Source organism: Chlorocebus sabaeus, chromosome 2 (genome assembly GCF_047675955.1).
Source record: "Chlorocebus sabaeus isolate Y175 chromosome 2, mChlSab1.0.hap1, whole genome shotgun sequence".
NCBI classification, from domain to species: Eukaryota; Metazoa; Chordata; class Mammalia; order Primates; family Cercopithecidae; genus Chlorocebus; species Chlorocebus sabaeus.
The window spans coordinates 63898483-63914342 of NC_132905.1; the positions used below are offsets into that span (position 1 = coordinate 63898483).

General features: G+C 50.2%; 1 protein-coding gene across 2 annotated transcripts; it reads left to right on the forward strand.

Annotated features, from left to right (window-relative positions):
- Positions 1-1105: 1105 nt before the first annotated feature.
- LOC140709656 (glycogen phosphorylase, brain form-like) lies at positions 1106-14135 on the forward strand. 2 transcript variants are annotated; one of them, XM_073009051.1, is made up of 2 exons: positions 1106-1470; positions 11627-14135. In XM_073009051.1, exons 1-2 carry the CDS (start codon positions 1228-1230, stop codon positions 11729-11731), a joined length of 348 nt encoding a protein of 115 aa, XP_072865152.1. In that variant the 5' UTR covers positions 1106-1227; the 3' UTR covers positions 11732-14135. The 2 variants fall into 2 exon arrangements, with proteins under 2 accessions (XP_072865152.1, XP_072865158.1); XM_073009057.1 differs by having other exon boundaries at positions 1137-1470; positions 11635-14135.
- Positions 14136-15860: the final 1725 nt, after the last annotated feature.

Consider the following 15860-nt stretch of genomic DNA (forward strand, 5'->3'; position numbering starts at 1 on the left):
GTAAGAAGATAACTTTGAAGCATCACACCAGGAAACCTACTGCACCTGGACTTTTATGACATCTCCCGCGGGCAATTTTTACCTCCATGAAATTCAGTAACCTTCGCAGCCGCTTCAGCCCAAGACCACCAGGAGCAAACCGGTAGTCCCACAAAATCGGGTGTACTGACCCACTGCAATGAGGGAGAGCCTCCCAAGAACGAAGGGAAAGGCAGAGTTCTTATGGGAATGGGGGAAGGCAGAGTTTAGGTGACCTTTACATGAAGCAGGGTTCCCATAGGCTGAGGCCAGCAGGACTGTGTTCCGCGGGGACCAAGTGTGGGAAGACGCCCCCTATCTGGAGCTGCAGCCTGGGTTGGGATGGCGGAGGCTAAATCTTGGTTAGTGGCTGAGCTCCCCGGCCAGACAGGCATGTGTCCTTCTCCCTGCTGTAATCTCAAAGCGGACAGCGTCTGCCGGGTGGTTTCGGGAGCAGGGTTTCTCCGAGGGCTAGGGGGCTGCGGTCCCTCCGAGGCGGGGTCATGGTGGCAGTTGGCTGTGGCTGCCTCGCGCCCTCGGGAATGGGCGTCTCCCGTTCGCTGGCAGTTCGTTTTCTCCACGTCTGCCATCGGCCTGGAGTGGCAAGCAAATAGCTGGTATTTTCAGAGCCGCCCTGTCCCCGACACAGAAGACCGGACCCAGCAGGCGTTGGTGGATGCCTTTCAAGCTGTAATCAGTTTCCCCGAACGTTTACCAGGCCTCGGCCACGGCCTGGGCCCAGCGCGCTCCCGCGAGGCACCTGGTCACCCGGTGTAGGGCGTGGGGACCGGCCCCAGGAACCCCCAGGGCCCGAGAGCAGGGCCCCCTCCCGCACCGCCCCCGGGCTGGCAGGAGCGGCCAGGACCGCACGCTCCAAGGCCCCGGGTCTCTTGCCCCCTCCAGTCGCTCCCACTTTCTGCCGGGCTTCCCCAACGAGGGGGCAAACCCCAATCTCAGATGATGTGGACAGGTCGCTGTTACCTCGGACCACACCAGCGCTCTCAGCTGTGAGCCTGGACGCCCGCTCCGCCCCGCCCCCCGTGGCCCCCCCTACCTCCCCGGAGGCCCCGCCCCGGCGCAGCGCGCAGGCGCTGCCCGTCCCAGCCGCAGAGCCGCAACGCGGGGCGCCAGAGCAGTTGAACCATCCGGGCGCTCCCGTGTCCCGCCGCTTTCCTTCTCCATCTCTTCTCCTTCGCCTCCGCCGGCGCCATGGCGAAGCCGCTGACGGACAGCGAGAAGCGGAAGCAGATCAGCGTGCGCGGCCTGGCGGGGCTGGGCGACGTGGCTGAGGTGTGGAAGAGCTTCAACCGGCACTTGCACTTCACGCTGGTCAAGGACCGCAATGTGGCCACGCCCAGCGACTACTTCTTCGCGCTGGCGCACACGGTGCGGGACCACCTGGTGGGCCGCTGGATCCGCACGCAGCAGCACTACTACGAGCGCGACCCCAAGGTGAGGAGCTGCCCCGCCCTCTGCGCCCGGGCCCGCTGAAAGGGCGCCAGTCCCGGAGCCGCGCCAGCGGGGGTCTCTTTGCGGGGCGGCCCGCTGGGCGTTTCCCGCGCCCGTCTCCGGCCGGCGGCCAGGCACAGCCCTCTGGGGAGTCGCCTGGAAGCCGCGGTCGGCGGGGGCCGGGCGTCCCCTGCGCAGGGCGGCGGCCACAGGTCCCCTCCACTGAGAGCCCGCGCCGTCCCCCGCACATGATGCCGAGCCCGGGAGCCTGGCGGATGTTCCCGGTCTCTTTCTGGCCGTGCGCTTCCGCGCTGGCTGCAGAGCCCGTGCTCCCAGCCCCTGCCTCCAGCCACCTTTTGTTTTCCTGCAGCAGCCTGTGGGAGAAGATGGGACTGGAACCCGGCCTGGGCAGCCTTGTGGGTTGGAAGGGGGTGAGCTCGGTAATCTGCAGGGAATTGTGAGACTTTTTTGTGTGTGCGCTGCTTAGAAGAAAATCGCTGAAGATGCCTGCTTCACGCAGGATGGGTACGAAGCTCAGAGCTGGAGATGGAGCTCTTGAAGAAGGCTCTGTCTTAGAGGTTCCCATACTTCCCTTGGAGAAATTTACTTGGGTTAAAGTTCATAGAGATTGCCTTACTAATTGTTACTTTTTATATCTTGCAAAAATTTGTTTGAGTAGTTGAAGTCACTGATTGTCCCCGTTACTCTTAACCATATTAACTATGGGCCTGTGTTCCTGCCGGTTTTTTGGTGTTCCTAAACGTACATACACATTTTTAAAAAGTATAATGCACATACAGTTTTTTAGATTTTCTGTTTCATTCGTAAACATTTGTAACTTTTTCACTGATAAACAGCTTTGCAAGTCAATGGATAGGATGGTAGGTTTCAATTTGATAGGTACACGGTAGTCTTGCACAGCCCCCTGTTGCCAGTTTTTTGTTGTGTTGTTTGTTTTTTAACTTTTGACTATGGAGAATTGTGTCTTTCTACTACACTAACGTAGAGGGAAAATTGGTGAGGAAAAGACACGCTTCCAGACCTGAAGCCACTTGGCAACGATTTTACTTGCAGTGTACACCTGGGCACTGAGGACTTGCTTTATGGATGGTATTTTAGAATATTTTTGTAGGGCATTAAGATATGTTTAATACAGTAATTGCTAAGAGATTGATTGCTTTGCCAAACTTTTTCTGGGACATTCTTTTTTTCTGAAATAGGGTAAAAGGGACACATTTGTTAGAATACCAACTGGGGCTCTTCATCTTTAGTATGCAAAACATAGAAGTGGCAACAAATGGCCAAAACAGGTTATAACAAGGGCTTGGGATGACTTTGCCAGGAAAAGCAGCCAAGAAGCAGTGGCTCCCCCAGAATTCCCTGCTGTTGGGACAGTTCTGATGCACAACACCAATTTTTTTTTTTTTTTTTTTTTTAAATTCTGAGATGGAGTCTTGCCCTGTAGCCCAGAGCTGGAGTGCAACGGCGGGATCTCGGCTCACTGCAACCTCTGCCTCCCAGGTTCAAGCAATTCTCCTGCCTCAGCCTCCCGAGTAGCTGGGATTACAGGCGCCTACCACCATGCCCGGCTAATTTTTTGTATCTTATTAGAGACAGGGTTTCACCCTGTTGGCCAGTCTGGTCTCTAACTCCTGACCTCGTGATCCGCTTGCCTCGGCCTCCCAAAGTGCTGGGGTTACAGGCGTGAGCCAACGCACCCAGCCTACAACATCATTTTTATTGTCTAAGTGGTTTATGGCAAGGACATAGCTCTGCCTTCACATTCAAGGGCATTTCCTTGGAGCTGGACCAGAACTCAGCTCTGCACCTTAGGGTGCCCATTGGAGTATTTATATATAATCACATCATGGAGAGGCCAGCGATGGGCTCAGGGATTACGGAAATGACCTTCATGAACAAGATAGTCCCTGCCACAAAACAGGTTTTCTGATCCACTGTGAGATCTGTTTTGATTGTCTACTGTGGTGGCTCTTGGTGGAAACCTTTCTCTTAAACCACAATCTGTAAGTTCTAAAGTTGTAAACTTTTCTCTTAAACCTCACAGTCTGTAAATAAGCTATGTGCCTATTCTGAATAGGAAGGACGTGTAAAAGTGGAAAATTGGGATTTAAGTGCTTCTTTGGCTAATTCATGATGAAAATAAACTTGCCATCCTTTCTCTGGAAAAATTTCGTGTTTGTGGGTGATGGACTAGCAACCAGTCCCACCAGAGCCAATGAGAGGAGGTGGGCTCCCAAGAAAACACCTGCTGTGCCTCCCGCTCAGCCAGAAATGACCTCAGATATTCACCGGCACACTGCAGACTGGTAATATGACACTCTAGAGTTCCTAAATAGAATGCTTTTTTTGTTATTTTTGTCTTTTTAAAAATTATGTGGCTGGGCGTGGTGGCTCATGCCTGTAATCCCAGCACTTTGGGAGGCCGAGGCGGGCGGATCACGAGGTCAGGAGATTGAGACCATCCTGGCTAACACGGTGAAACCCCGTCTCTATTAAAAATACAAAAAATTAGCCCGGCATGATGGCGGGCGCCTGTAGTCCCAGCTACTCGGGAGGCTGAGGCAGGAGAATGGCCTGAACCCAGGAGGCGGAGCTTGCAGTGAGCCGAGAACATGCCACTGCACTTCAGCCTGGGAGACAGAGTGAGACTCCGTCTCAAAAAAAAAAAAAAAAAAAAAAAAAAAAAAAAAAAAAAAAAAAAAATTATGCAAGTCCTGAAGGAAAAATTATTACTGGAGGAAAAATTAGAAAATATAGATAAGCCAAAAGGAAAAAAATTAACTGTAATCCTGTAACCCACTTCTATCACCCACTTTGTAAATGCTATAAATATTTTGTGTTCTACGTTGTTTTTTCTGTATTGACAGAAACTTGTTTTTAATACATAAAATAGCATTATACCGAACCTGTTGTTTCATAACTCTTAGCACTTTATTTGTGGTAAATAGCAGAAAGAGTAGAAGTTGGAGTGTTCAGAGGAAGATTTGTCAAGCTTTACCATGCTTGGCAAATCAGCACATCAAAACATCTGGCTAACATGGAGAACTTTGTGCTTGGCAAGAGGTGGCAGTTGGTCATGAAGACGTTTAATGGATTCTCTGAAGTGGTGGCAAGGTGGCAAGAAGAGTCCAACCTGAAGCTGCAGAGCCTGGGATTGCACTGCATGGAGAAGGAAGGGTGTGCGTGATTCCATGCTCCTTTTCATCCTGGCCTTTCCATTCGGTCTGTGCAACTGTGGGCTTGGGTGCATTTATTTGCTGTTCTTGGCCTCAGTTTTCTCATCTTTAAAATGAGGGGAATCAAGCTGGTGATCTGTTTCCGAAGTCTGTTGCCATTCTGAAATGTTAGAGTTAAAATGTTTCCATTTCTTATTGAATTGACATTCCATCTCCAGCCAAAGAGAATTTGAGGATGCTTATGCTAGATGCAGCACAAAAGGTTCACATTAGAAGGCCTCAAAGTGAAGGTTGGGGTGGGACAGTGAGGGTCAGAACACAAAACGCAGACCAGGATCCTGGCAATGAAAGCAGCCCATGCCCAGTTATGAGAGTCGTGGGATCCCTTCTATAACATCCCGAAAGGACAGGTGCACGGTTTATTCTGTGGGCCTTTGTGAAGCAGTATTGTCGATGTGCTGAACCACTGACCTGCAGCACCCCTGCAGTGGATTTAACAATCAGTTTTTGAGACTCTTCCCATAACCTCCTGGCATGACTACGACACAGATTAAGGAAAAGCAGCTCTACCTTGGGGCCCACACTGCTGTCCTAAATATTCCTAATAAGATAAACACAATGAAATACGATTAATCTTTTGGTTTGGCTGGACCCAGGAGTTAAAGATGATCTAGAGAAGTGTTTTGCAGCCCCTGCTGCTCTGTGATCCCCACTTCTGGGATTTGTTTAATTAGGCAGTTGTGGGACCAGCCTCTGGAATCTTAACACTCCCAATTTTTCTGATGTGTTTCTACTTTTATGGGTGAAGTTCAGCTTGCATCTCCTGGGCAGGCTTCCCTGACAGCAAATCGCTCAAAGTCATTTTCTCTGGCCAGTAACTGATGGTGGGTGCTGTTTTGTGTTGCTGACAGCCAGCCACTTGGAAGGTAGGCCCCAGCTGTCATTTTAGCAGATGGAGAAGCCTGCAGTGTGTGTGCCTTCAGTTTCTGCAGAAGACTGCCTGGCCTTTGCCCTTGCAGGCTGTGGTGGCTGGTTTTTATGTGTCAACTTGGCTGGGCTGTTATACCTAGATAGTAATGTGGATGTGCCTCTGGGGGGTGGGGGGTAGTGTTTCCCACACGGACTGAGCGTCCTACAATTCAGTTCTGTTCTGAGACTGTCTACCTGGATGTAGCCTGAGATCCCACAGGCTGAAGGCTCAGTCCCACAAGACTTCTTGAAAGGACACAAAGATAGATGTGTACCCGCTGCCCCCCCCCCCACTACACCCTTTGTTCTGCTCTCTAATCTTTGCACATACCAGAGATTTCATAAGTTCTGTGAGTACCTGTTTTTCTGCACGTACCAGAGATTTTGTAAGTTCTGAGGCAAGGTCACAAGACGTGTTTAAGTAAGATAAACTCTTGCTGCCATAAACCTGCTCTCCCGCCTCAAAGGTTGAACCGAAATATCAGAAATGGCAGGAACCAATCATAGTTAGTCAAATCGCCTTGTTCAAACACTAGCCAATCATATATCTGATTTGTATAATAACTCTATGCCCACTTTTCTTAGACTATATAACACTGCTCGGAGCTCAGGGGGGGAGCTCTCCTGCCTGTCTCGTTTCGCGAGCGAGGGAGAGTTCCAGGTTCGAACCTGTAATAAAGATCCTTGCTCCTTAGCTTTGACTCTGGACTCTGGTGGTCTTCTTCGGGGAATAAACGGTCTGGGCATAACAAATGGGGGCTCGTCCGGGATTTCCCCCAAGCCCACCAGACCCCCAAGTCAATGGATCTTAATCTGTAGGTAAGCCGGCTTTGTCACTGTCTCTGTCTTTGTCTCTGTCTGTCTCCCTGAAATTTCGCGAAATCCGTAATCTGTAATCTGTATTGGTCTGTTTTGTAAGTGGCACGGTCTTGGCGGACACGCTAAAAGACAGCCACTCGGGACTGGTAGGAGACGTCCCCCAGTGCCCATCTGGGGGCCTCCATCCTTGGTTGCCCCGTCTGACTCAGGTCGGAAGTCCGACACGCGCTCGCGAAGGCTCATCGTTTCTCACTGTCTGTCCGTTATTGTTAAGTGTAAGTCCAAAACGAAACATAAAACGTTTTCTTCCCCTTCCAGGACCGGACCTGTCGGATACTCCCCTCTGCTTCACACTCATTTTCGTCCCTCCTTCTCTTTGTAGGAGCAGTCCAAAGATGGGCAACAACCAGAGCACGCCGCTCTCACTCCTTGTTACCAATTTTAAGGATGTGAAGGTTCGGGGGCGTAACTTAAGCGTAGAACTAAAGAAGGGAAAGCTAGTTACTTTCTGCCATTCAGAGTGGCCCTCTTTCGGCGTAGGGTGGCCCTCCGAAGGAACTTTCTGTCTCTCTATTATTACTAAGGTAAAAACTAAGATTTTCCTGCCAGGGCAGTCAGGACATCCTGATCAAATTCCTTATATTCTAGTGTGGCAGGATCTTGTGGAAAACCCACCGCCCTGGGTAACTCCATTCATCCCTGAGCCCTGTAAGGTCCTAGTAAGGCGACCTACAAGACAAAGGACTCCCTCTGCTCCCTCGGCCCCGTGCTGCCAGACAGCCAGGACCCCCTAACGTTAGAACCCACACTTCCCCCACCATATCCGCACCTTATCCCGCAGGACCCAGTCCCCCAGAGTGGTGCTTCCGTAGAGGGAAACCGAGAAGCGGAAGCAGCTGAGAGCGAAAGTAACCCGGGGGGGCCGGCCGGCCGAACGCGAGGCCGCGTACTGCGGGACCAAGCTTCCCGACTCCCTGACTCCACCGTAGCCCTGCCTCTCAGAGAAATAGGATCGCTCGATGATACCGGGCTCTCCCGTCTCATGTATTGGCCTTTTTCCACTAGTGATTTATACAATTGGAAGTCCCAAAATGCTCGGTTCTCCGATAATCCCAAAGATCTAACCTCGTTGTTAGACAGTGTCATGTTTACTCACCAGCCGACCTGGGATGACTGTCAACAGCTCCTCCGAATCCTGTTCACAACGGAGGAGCGGGAAAGAATCCAAGTTGAGGCCAGAAAGCTGGTTCCAGGAGATGACGGCCAGCCAACTGCAAATCCTGACCTCATTAACGCGGCTTTTACTTTGACCAGGCCCAGATGGGACTACAACATGGCAGAAGGTAGGGGATGATTGCTCATTTATCGCCAGACTCTAATGGCGGGTCTCCGGGCTGCAGCTCGCAAGCCCACCAATTTGGCTAAAGTATATTCTGTGTTACGAGGTAAGACAGAAAGCCCCGCTGTGTATTTAGAAAGATTAATGGAAGCTTCCAGACAGTTTACCCCTATGGACCCGGAAGCACCGGAAAATCAGGCTGCGGTAGTAATGTCCTTTGTAAACCAGGCAGCGCCAGATATTAAAAGAAAACTCCAGAAATTAGAAGGGTTAGAGGGACAGCAGATTCAGGACCTCCTTCAGATGGCCCAGCGAGTTTATAATAATAGGGATACTCCAGAAGAAAAACAGCTCAAGGCAACCAAAGAAATGACCAAAGTCTTAGTAGCAGCTTTCCCCCAGGCAGGGAATGGCCAAAGCAGAAAGCAGAAAAAGCAAGGCTCTAGGCAAGGATTAGAAAAGGATCAGTGTGCTTATTGCAAGGAACGTGGTCACTGGATTAAAGACTGCCCAAAGAAACGGAGACCAGCTAACCCTACCTCCGTACTCATTACCCAGGACTCTGACTAGGGGGGACGGGGTTCGGACCCCCTCCCCGAACCCAGGGTAACTTTGCAAGTGGAGGCGTCCCCAGTTTGCTTCTTGGTCGATACTGGGGCGGAACGCTCAATCCTAACCAAACCAATTGGAAAAATGTCTAAGAAAACATTCTGGGTGCACGGGGCCACAGGCATCAAAAAATACCCCTGGACAACCCAGAGGACTGTAGACTTAGGAACGGGAAAAGTCTCCCATTCCTTCCTAGTCATCCCAGAGAGCCCCTGCCCTCTACGAGGGAGGGACTTGCTGACAAAAATGGGGGCCCAAATCCACTTTGAGCCAGAAGGGCCCAAGATAACTGATTCCCAAAACAGGCCAATATCTATCCTGACTGTCACCTTAGAAGATGAGTACAGACTCCATCAAGAGCAAAAGCCCCCCGATCAGGAAATTGACTCTTGGCTCCAGCGTTTCCCTGAAGCGTGGGCAGAAACTGGGGGCTTAGGGCTAGCTAAACATCGACCTGCCATATTTGTGGAAGTTAAGCCAGGGACGGACCCGGTTCGGGTTCGGCAATATCCTATGCCCCTGGAGGCAAGAGAAGGAATTACGCCCCATATCCGCCGACTCCTAGACCAGGGAGTCCTATGGGCTTGCCACTCATCCTGGAATACTCCACTGTTACCTGTTCGTAAACCCAACAGTACGGACTACAGGCCAGTACAGGATTTAATAGAAGTTAATAAAAGGGTCATGGACATACATCCCACTGTGCCCAATCCATACACCCTTCTGAGTGCTTTACATCCTGAAAAACAGTGGTATACCGTTCTTGATCTAAAAGATGCTTTCTTCAGCCTTCCTCTGGCTCCCAAAAGTCAAGGACTCTTTGCATTTCAATGGACGGATCCTGAGAGGGGCATCAACAGTCAGCTAACATGGACCAGGCTGCCACAAGGGTTCAAGAACTCGCCGACCCTGTTCGATGAAGCCCTTCATGAAGATCTGGGTGAGTACCGGCGGCAACACCCTGAAATAACTCTTTTGCAATATGTTGATGATCTCTTAATAGCAGCCAGATCCCCGGAAACTTGTGTTCAAGGGACTGAGGACCTCTTGAAGACTCTGGGGGAGCTAGGCTACCGAGCCTCAGCAACAAAGGCTCAGATCTGCAAGTTGGAGGTAACTTATCTGGGGTACCTATTAAAAGGGGGGCAACGCTGGCTAACCAAAGCCCGAAAGGAAACAGTCCTACGCATCCCTAGACCCCAGTCGACATGGCAAGTGAGAGAATTCCTGGGGTCGGCAGGGTTCTGTAGGTTATGGATACCCGGATTTGCTGAGTTAGCCAAGCCCCTATACCGGGCAACAAAGGAACGGCAGCCCTTCAATTGGACGGAAGAGGCTGAGCTGGCCTTTCAACAAATCAAAACTGCCTTGTTATCAGCCCCCACGCTGGGGCTCCCTGATGTCTCCAAGCCCTTTCACTTATACGTGGATGAAAGTAAGGGTGTTGCAAAAGCTGTGTTAACACAGTACCTAGGCCCCTGGCAGAGGCCAGTTGCCTATTTGTCAAAAAAATTAGATTCAGTGGCTGCTGGCTGGCCACCCTGCCTGCAGATAATCGCGGCGACCGCCCTAATGGTCTGAGACGCTGATAAACTTATCATGGGGCAAGAGTTGCGCGTTATAACCCCGCATGCCATTGAAGGCGTCCTCCGGCAGCCGCCGGACCGATGGATGAGTAACGCCCGGCTCACCCACTATCAAGGACTGCTGTTAAACCCCCTCAGAATAACTTTTCTGCCCCCAACCTCTTTAAACCCTGCTTCACTGCTGCCAAATCCAGACTTGGACGCCCCGTCCTATGAGTGCACTGAGATACTGGCTCAGGTGCATGGGGTGCGGGAGGACCTGCAAGATCATCCGCTCCCCGACACAGAACTCATCTGGTTCACTGATGGCAGCAGCTACGTCCACCAAGGCCAGCGGTATGCAGGAGCAGCTGTAACGTCAGAGACTGAGGTAATCTGGGCGGAACCCTTGCCTCCAGGGACATCGGCCCAAAGAGCCGAACTGATAGCACTCACACAGGCCCTCACCCTAGGGGCAGAGAAAAAACTAACAGTATACACGGATAGCATCTATGCTTTCGCTACTGCGCACATACATGGGGCCATCTACAGAGAGAGGGGACTGTTAACAGCTGGAGGCAAAGAAATAAAAAACAAGCAAGAGATCCTAGCTCTATTAACTGCTTTGTGGAAACCAAAGAAATTGGCTATCGTACGTTGCCCTGGGCATCAGAAACCAACTACGCCAATTGCTCGAGGCAACTTCTTAGCTGACCAAACCGCAAGGAGCATAGCAAAAGCTCCCAGTCAGCTCCTCGCACTCCAGCTCCCTGATCCTGGCCCGCGAAATTTGCCATGTTTTCCCGACTATACCGAACAGGATCGCGAATGGATGGACACGCTTCCCCTAAAACAGGTTCAAAATGGGTGGTGGACTGATGTAAATGACCAAACCATCCAACCAGAAAAATTAGGACGGCAGGTGTTGGAACATATCCACCGGACAACCCACCTGGGTGCCCGGCGAATGATAGACTTAATAAGGCACGCCAAGTTCAGAATCAGGCGCATAGCTGAACTGGCCAGCGATGTCACAACAAATTGCAAAGCCTGCCAATTGAACAACGCTCGCCCCCAAACCCAGGCTGCCACAGGAATTAGGTGTAGAGGAACTAGGCCTGGCGTCTATTGGGAAATAGACTTTACTGAGATAAAGCCTGGAAAATGTGGGTATCAGTACTTACTTGTCTTTGTAGACACTTTTTCAGGGTGGACAGAAGCGTTCCCAACTAAGAGAGAAACTGCTCAGGTTGTAGCAAAGAAAATTTTGGAAGAAATCCTCCCCAGGTATGGCTTTCCCGTCCAGATAGGGTCAGACAATGGACCAGCCTTCGTTGCTAAGGTAAGTCAGGATTTGGCTTCCATTCTTGGGGCAAATTGGAAATTACATTGTGCTTATAGGCCCCAAAGCTCAGGACAGGTAGAAAGGATGAATCGGACTCTAAAGGAGACCTTAACTAAATTGACCATGGAGACTGGCGCTAATTGGGTAGTACTTCTCCCCTACGCTCTGTTCCGGGCCCGAAATACCCCTTACAGACTGGGCCTCACACCATATGAAATCATGTATGGCAGACCCTCACCCCTGGTCCCCAGTCTAAAAGATGACTTACTCAAACCTGAAACTGAAAATGTCTCTGAGCTCTTGTTCTCCTTACAAGCCTTACAGAAAATTCACCAGGAAATTTGGCCCAGACTATGAGAACTGTACGAGGCAGGACCTCCGCCGACGCCTCATCCGTTCCAGCCGGGAGACTGGGTCCTAGTCAAGCGCCACCAGCAAGAAACTCTTCAACCCAGGTGGAAAGGACCACTGCAAGTACTCCTGACTACTCCCACCGCTCTCAAAGTAGAAGGCATCGCTTCGTGGATCCACTACACACACGTCAAACCAGTGGATCCAACATCCGACCTTCTCGAGCCGTCTGGAGCACCGGTTACATGGACTGTAGACAAAGCTAAGAACAATCCCTTAAAGCTAACCCTGCGCCGTCACCCACATAGCCGTAACCATGTCTAGCTTGCCTATGCTTTTATGCCTTATACATCTGACTCTCCTAACTGCTGCGCCGTCTAATCCCTATGTCTGGAGGTTCTGGCTCTATGAGAACAAAACTCACCCCGGGGAAACCCCCCAAGCGGGTAAACTGCTAGCTAGAGCAGACTGCCCCCCCTCCGGGTGTAATACTATAGTTTACCTCAATTTCACTAAGTTCCAAATTGCCCAACCGGGGATACCCATGATCTGTTTTGAATATGATCAGACTGAATATAATTGTAAGAATTATTGGTGGGACCAGAATGCAGGTTGCCCATACCACTATTGTAAAATGCATTCAGCCAGGGTATGGAACGAATACCCGAGAAAGTCTAATCTCCTCAGGACTCGCTACCCGACAGGGACTCCTAACATATACACTTGGATAATAACAGATCCGGGGCACTCCCGGTGTACATCGCCCCAACATGGGGCAGTCTACTACGATTCCAGTAGTAGCTGGCCTAGTAGCCATCTGTACCTGTGGCAAAGTCTAGTCCAGATTCAACCCTTAATCCATACACAGATCCACAGACAAGAAACCAAGCTATCACAGGACTTGCAGCCCTTCTCTTGGCTAACCCTACTACAGGAAGGGCTAACAGTCGCCAACCTCACCGGCTTAGGTGACCTGTCCTCCTGCTTTATGTGTGCAACCCTAGGAAGACCACCATTAACCGCTGTTCCCCTATCCTCCCCCCTCCACAAACTATATGCCAGATTCTAATTCATCAACAGTTGCAATACCCGATGTAGCCCTGTACCGTGACCCATAACAAGAAAAATACCTCTACTGTTATTCAGCATTTAGTAGCAGCCTCTGCAACCAGACGGTTACATACCCTAATAGCCCCATACGTGCTCCCCCTGGTGTGTTCTTCTGGTGTAATATGACTCTGTTAAAAACTCTGTTAAGAGCATCTCTGTTAAGAGCATCTCTGACGGACAGTTGTGCATCCCTGTTACACTAGTTCCCCGACTGACCCTGCTAACTCCGGCAGAGTTCATAGGCTGGGCAGGGACTGCCCCAACTGAAACTACGTGACATAGACGGGCAGTTTTTCTACCACTAATTGCCGGAATATCCTTAACCACCTCTGTCGTCGCAGCGGGGTTAGCAGGAGGGGCCCTACAACACTCCATGATAGAAAATGACAAGCTGTTACAACAATTCTCTGTTGCTATGGAAGACTCCGCCTATTCCCTAGCCTCCCATCAGCAGCAGCTTACCTCCCTAGCACAGGTCACCCTTCAAAACCGCAGAGCCTTAGACTTACTCACGGCTGAGAAAGGAGGTACCTGTATGTTCCTCAAAGAAGAATGCTGTTTCTATATAAATGAGTCAGGGTTAGTTGAGGAAAGAGTCCAACGCCTACACAAACTAAGCTTAGAAATGAAAAAGCAACAATTCACTACAGCCGCTAACAATTGGTGGAGCTCTTCAATGTTTTCCCTTCTGGCACCCCTTTTAGGCCCCCTAATGTCTTTACTACTTCTATTCACTATAGGCCCCTGTGTGGTAAATAAAATTTTACAATTTGTCAGAGAAAGGTTTGATACCATCCAACTAATGGTCCTCCGTAGCCATCACCAGCCTCTCCTGCACCCAGAAAGTGAGGCTACATTATAAGACTCTGGAAATCCAAGATTGGACATCCAGTTACTTATGAGAGGGGGAAATGAAAGGACACAAAGATAGATGTTTACCCGCCCCCCCCCCCCCCCCCGCTACACCCTTTGTTCTGCTCTCTAATCGTTGCACATACCAGAGATTTCGTAAGTTCTGTGAGTACCTGTTTTTCTGCACGTACCAGAGATTTTGTAAGTTCTGAGGCAAGGTCACAAGACGTGTTTAAGATAAACTCTTGCTGCCATAAACCTGCTCTCCCGCCTCAAAGGTTGAACCGAAATATCAGAAATGGCAGGAACCAATCATAGTTAGTCAAATCGCCTTGTTCAAACACTAGCCAATCATATATCTGATTTGTATAATAACTCTATGCCCACTTTTCTTAGACTATATAACACTGCTCGGAGCTCAGTGGGGGAGCTCTCCTGCCCGTCTCGTTTCGCGAGCGAGGGAGAGTTCCAGGTTCGAACCTGTAATAAAGATCCTTGCTGCTTAGCTTTGACTCTGGACTCTGGTGGTCTTCTTCGGGGAATAAACGGTCTGGGCATAACATTCTCCACCCCAGATGTCAGTTGCACGTCAGGGCCTCCCTTCTGACCTCTGACCAACAGCCTCCTCAGGTTTGATGATTTGCCAGAATGGCTCAGGAAACTCAGGGAAACACTTCACTTGCGTTTACCAGTTAATTATAAAGAATACAACTCAGGAACAGCCAGATAGAAGATATGCAGAGGGCAGGTCTGAGGGAGGGTGCAGTGGCTTCCATACCCTCTGCAGGTGCCACTGTCCCAGCACCTCCAGGATTCACTGAACTGGAAGGAAGCTCTTCCATTCCCTTCAGTTGGGGATTTTATGGAGGCCCCAATTACCTGGTGTGATCATTGGCCATTGGTGATGATCTCAGCCTTTAGCCTCTCTCCCTTCACTGGAGGTTTGGGGGTGGTGGGAGGGGTGGACCTGAAACTTCCAATCCTCTAATTGCAGATCTGGTTCCCCTGGCAACCAGCCTCTGCCCTTAGGGGCTTGCCAAAAGTCACCTCGTTAAGGTGTGGTTGGAAGGCGTTTGTTATGAATAACAAAAGACACTTATTTCATCTTTACTGGTCTTATCACTTAGGAAATTACAAGGGTGTTAGCAGCACTGGCCAGGAAGAACAAACATATATATCTCATTACATCACAGTTTTACAACCTCCCATGGGGCAAGGCCTTGCAGAACAAACCCTGCCACCAGCTACCTTGCACCAGAGCTGCAGCTTGCCTGGGTCTCCAGCCTGCTGGCCCACCCCTCCCCCCCGCAAGTTGCGGCCTTGAGCTTCTAGAACCACTTGAGCCAATTTCTTATATCTGTCTCTCTCTCTACACATACCTGACTGTTAGTTCTGTGTCTCTGGAGAGCCCTGACTAATCCACAGGGGCCGTGGTGGCTCACACTTGTAATCCCAGCACTTTGGGAGGCCGAGGCGGGTGGAGCCCCTGAGGTCAAAAGTTCAAGACCAGCCTGACCAATATGGTGAAACCTGGTCTCTGCTAAAAATACAAAAATTAGCTGGGCGTGGTGGTGTCTGTAGTCCCAGCTATTCGGGAGGCTGAGACAGGAGAATTGCTTGAACCAGGGAGGCGGAGGTTGCAGTGAGCCAAGACTGCACCATTGCACTCCAGCATGGGCAACTCTGCCTAAATAAAATGAAATAAGGTAACCGATCTTGTCTCCACGTCTCAACCATATTTCCTTTTAAACTTTATGTGATTTCAGACTCTTAAAAAGTTGTAAGAATAATACAAAGATTTCTTGTAATTCCTGTATACCCTTCATCCGGATTCCTCAGATATTAAACGTTGTAACACACTTGTTAGGTCATTTTGTCACTGTAAGTTCATTTTTTTGTCGCTGTAAGTTCATTTTTCTCCAAATCATTTGAAAGAAAGTACCAGCCTGACCAACAAGGTGAAACCCCATCTTTACTAAAAATACAAAAATTAGCCAGGTGCGGTGGCAGGCGCCTGTAGTCCCAGGTATTTGGGGGACTGAGGCAGGAGGATCGCTTGAACCTGGGAGGAGGAGGTTGTAGTGAGCTGAGATCACGCCACTGCATTCCAGCCTGGGCAATGGAACAAGACTCCGTCTCAAAAAAAAAAAAGTAAGTTGTAGCCTTGTTGCCCTTTCACCCCCAAAAACGGCAGTGTGTACTCCAGAAAAACAGGGAGATTCTCCTACACACCTGTA

Coding starts and splice junctions, on each gene's coding strand:
- LOC140709656 (XM_073009051.1), top strand. CDS start 1,228: ATGGCGAAGCCGCTGACGGACAGCGAGAAGCGGAAGCAGATCAGCGTG. Junction 1,471..11,626: donor ACTACGAGCGCGACCCCAAG/GTGAGGAGCTGC, acceptor TCTCCTTACAAG/CCTTACAGAAAATTCACCAG.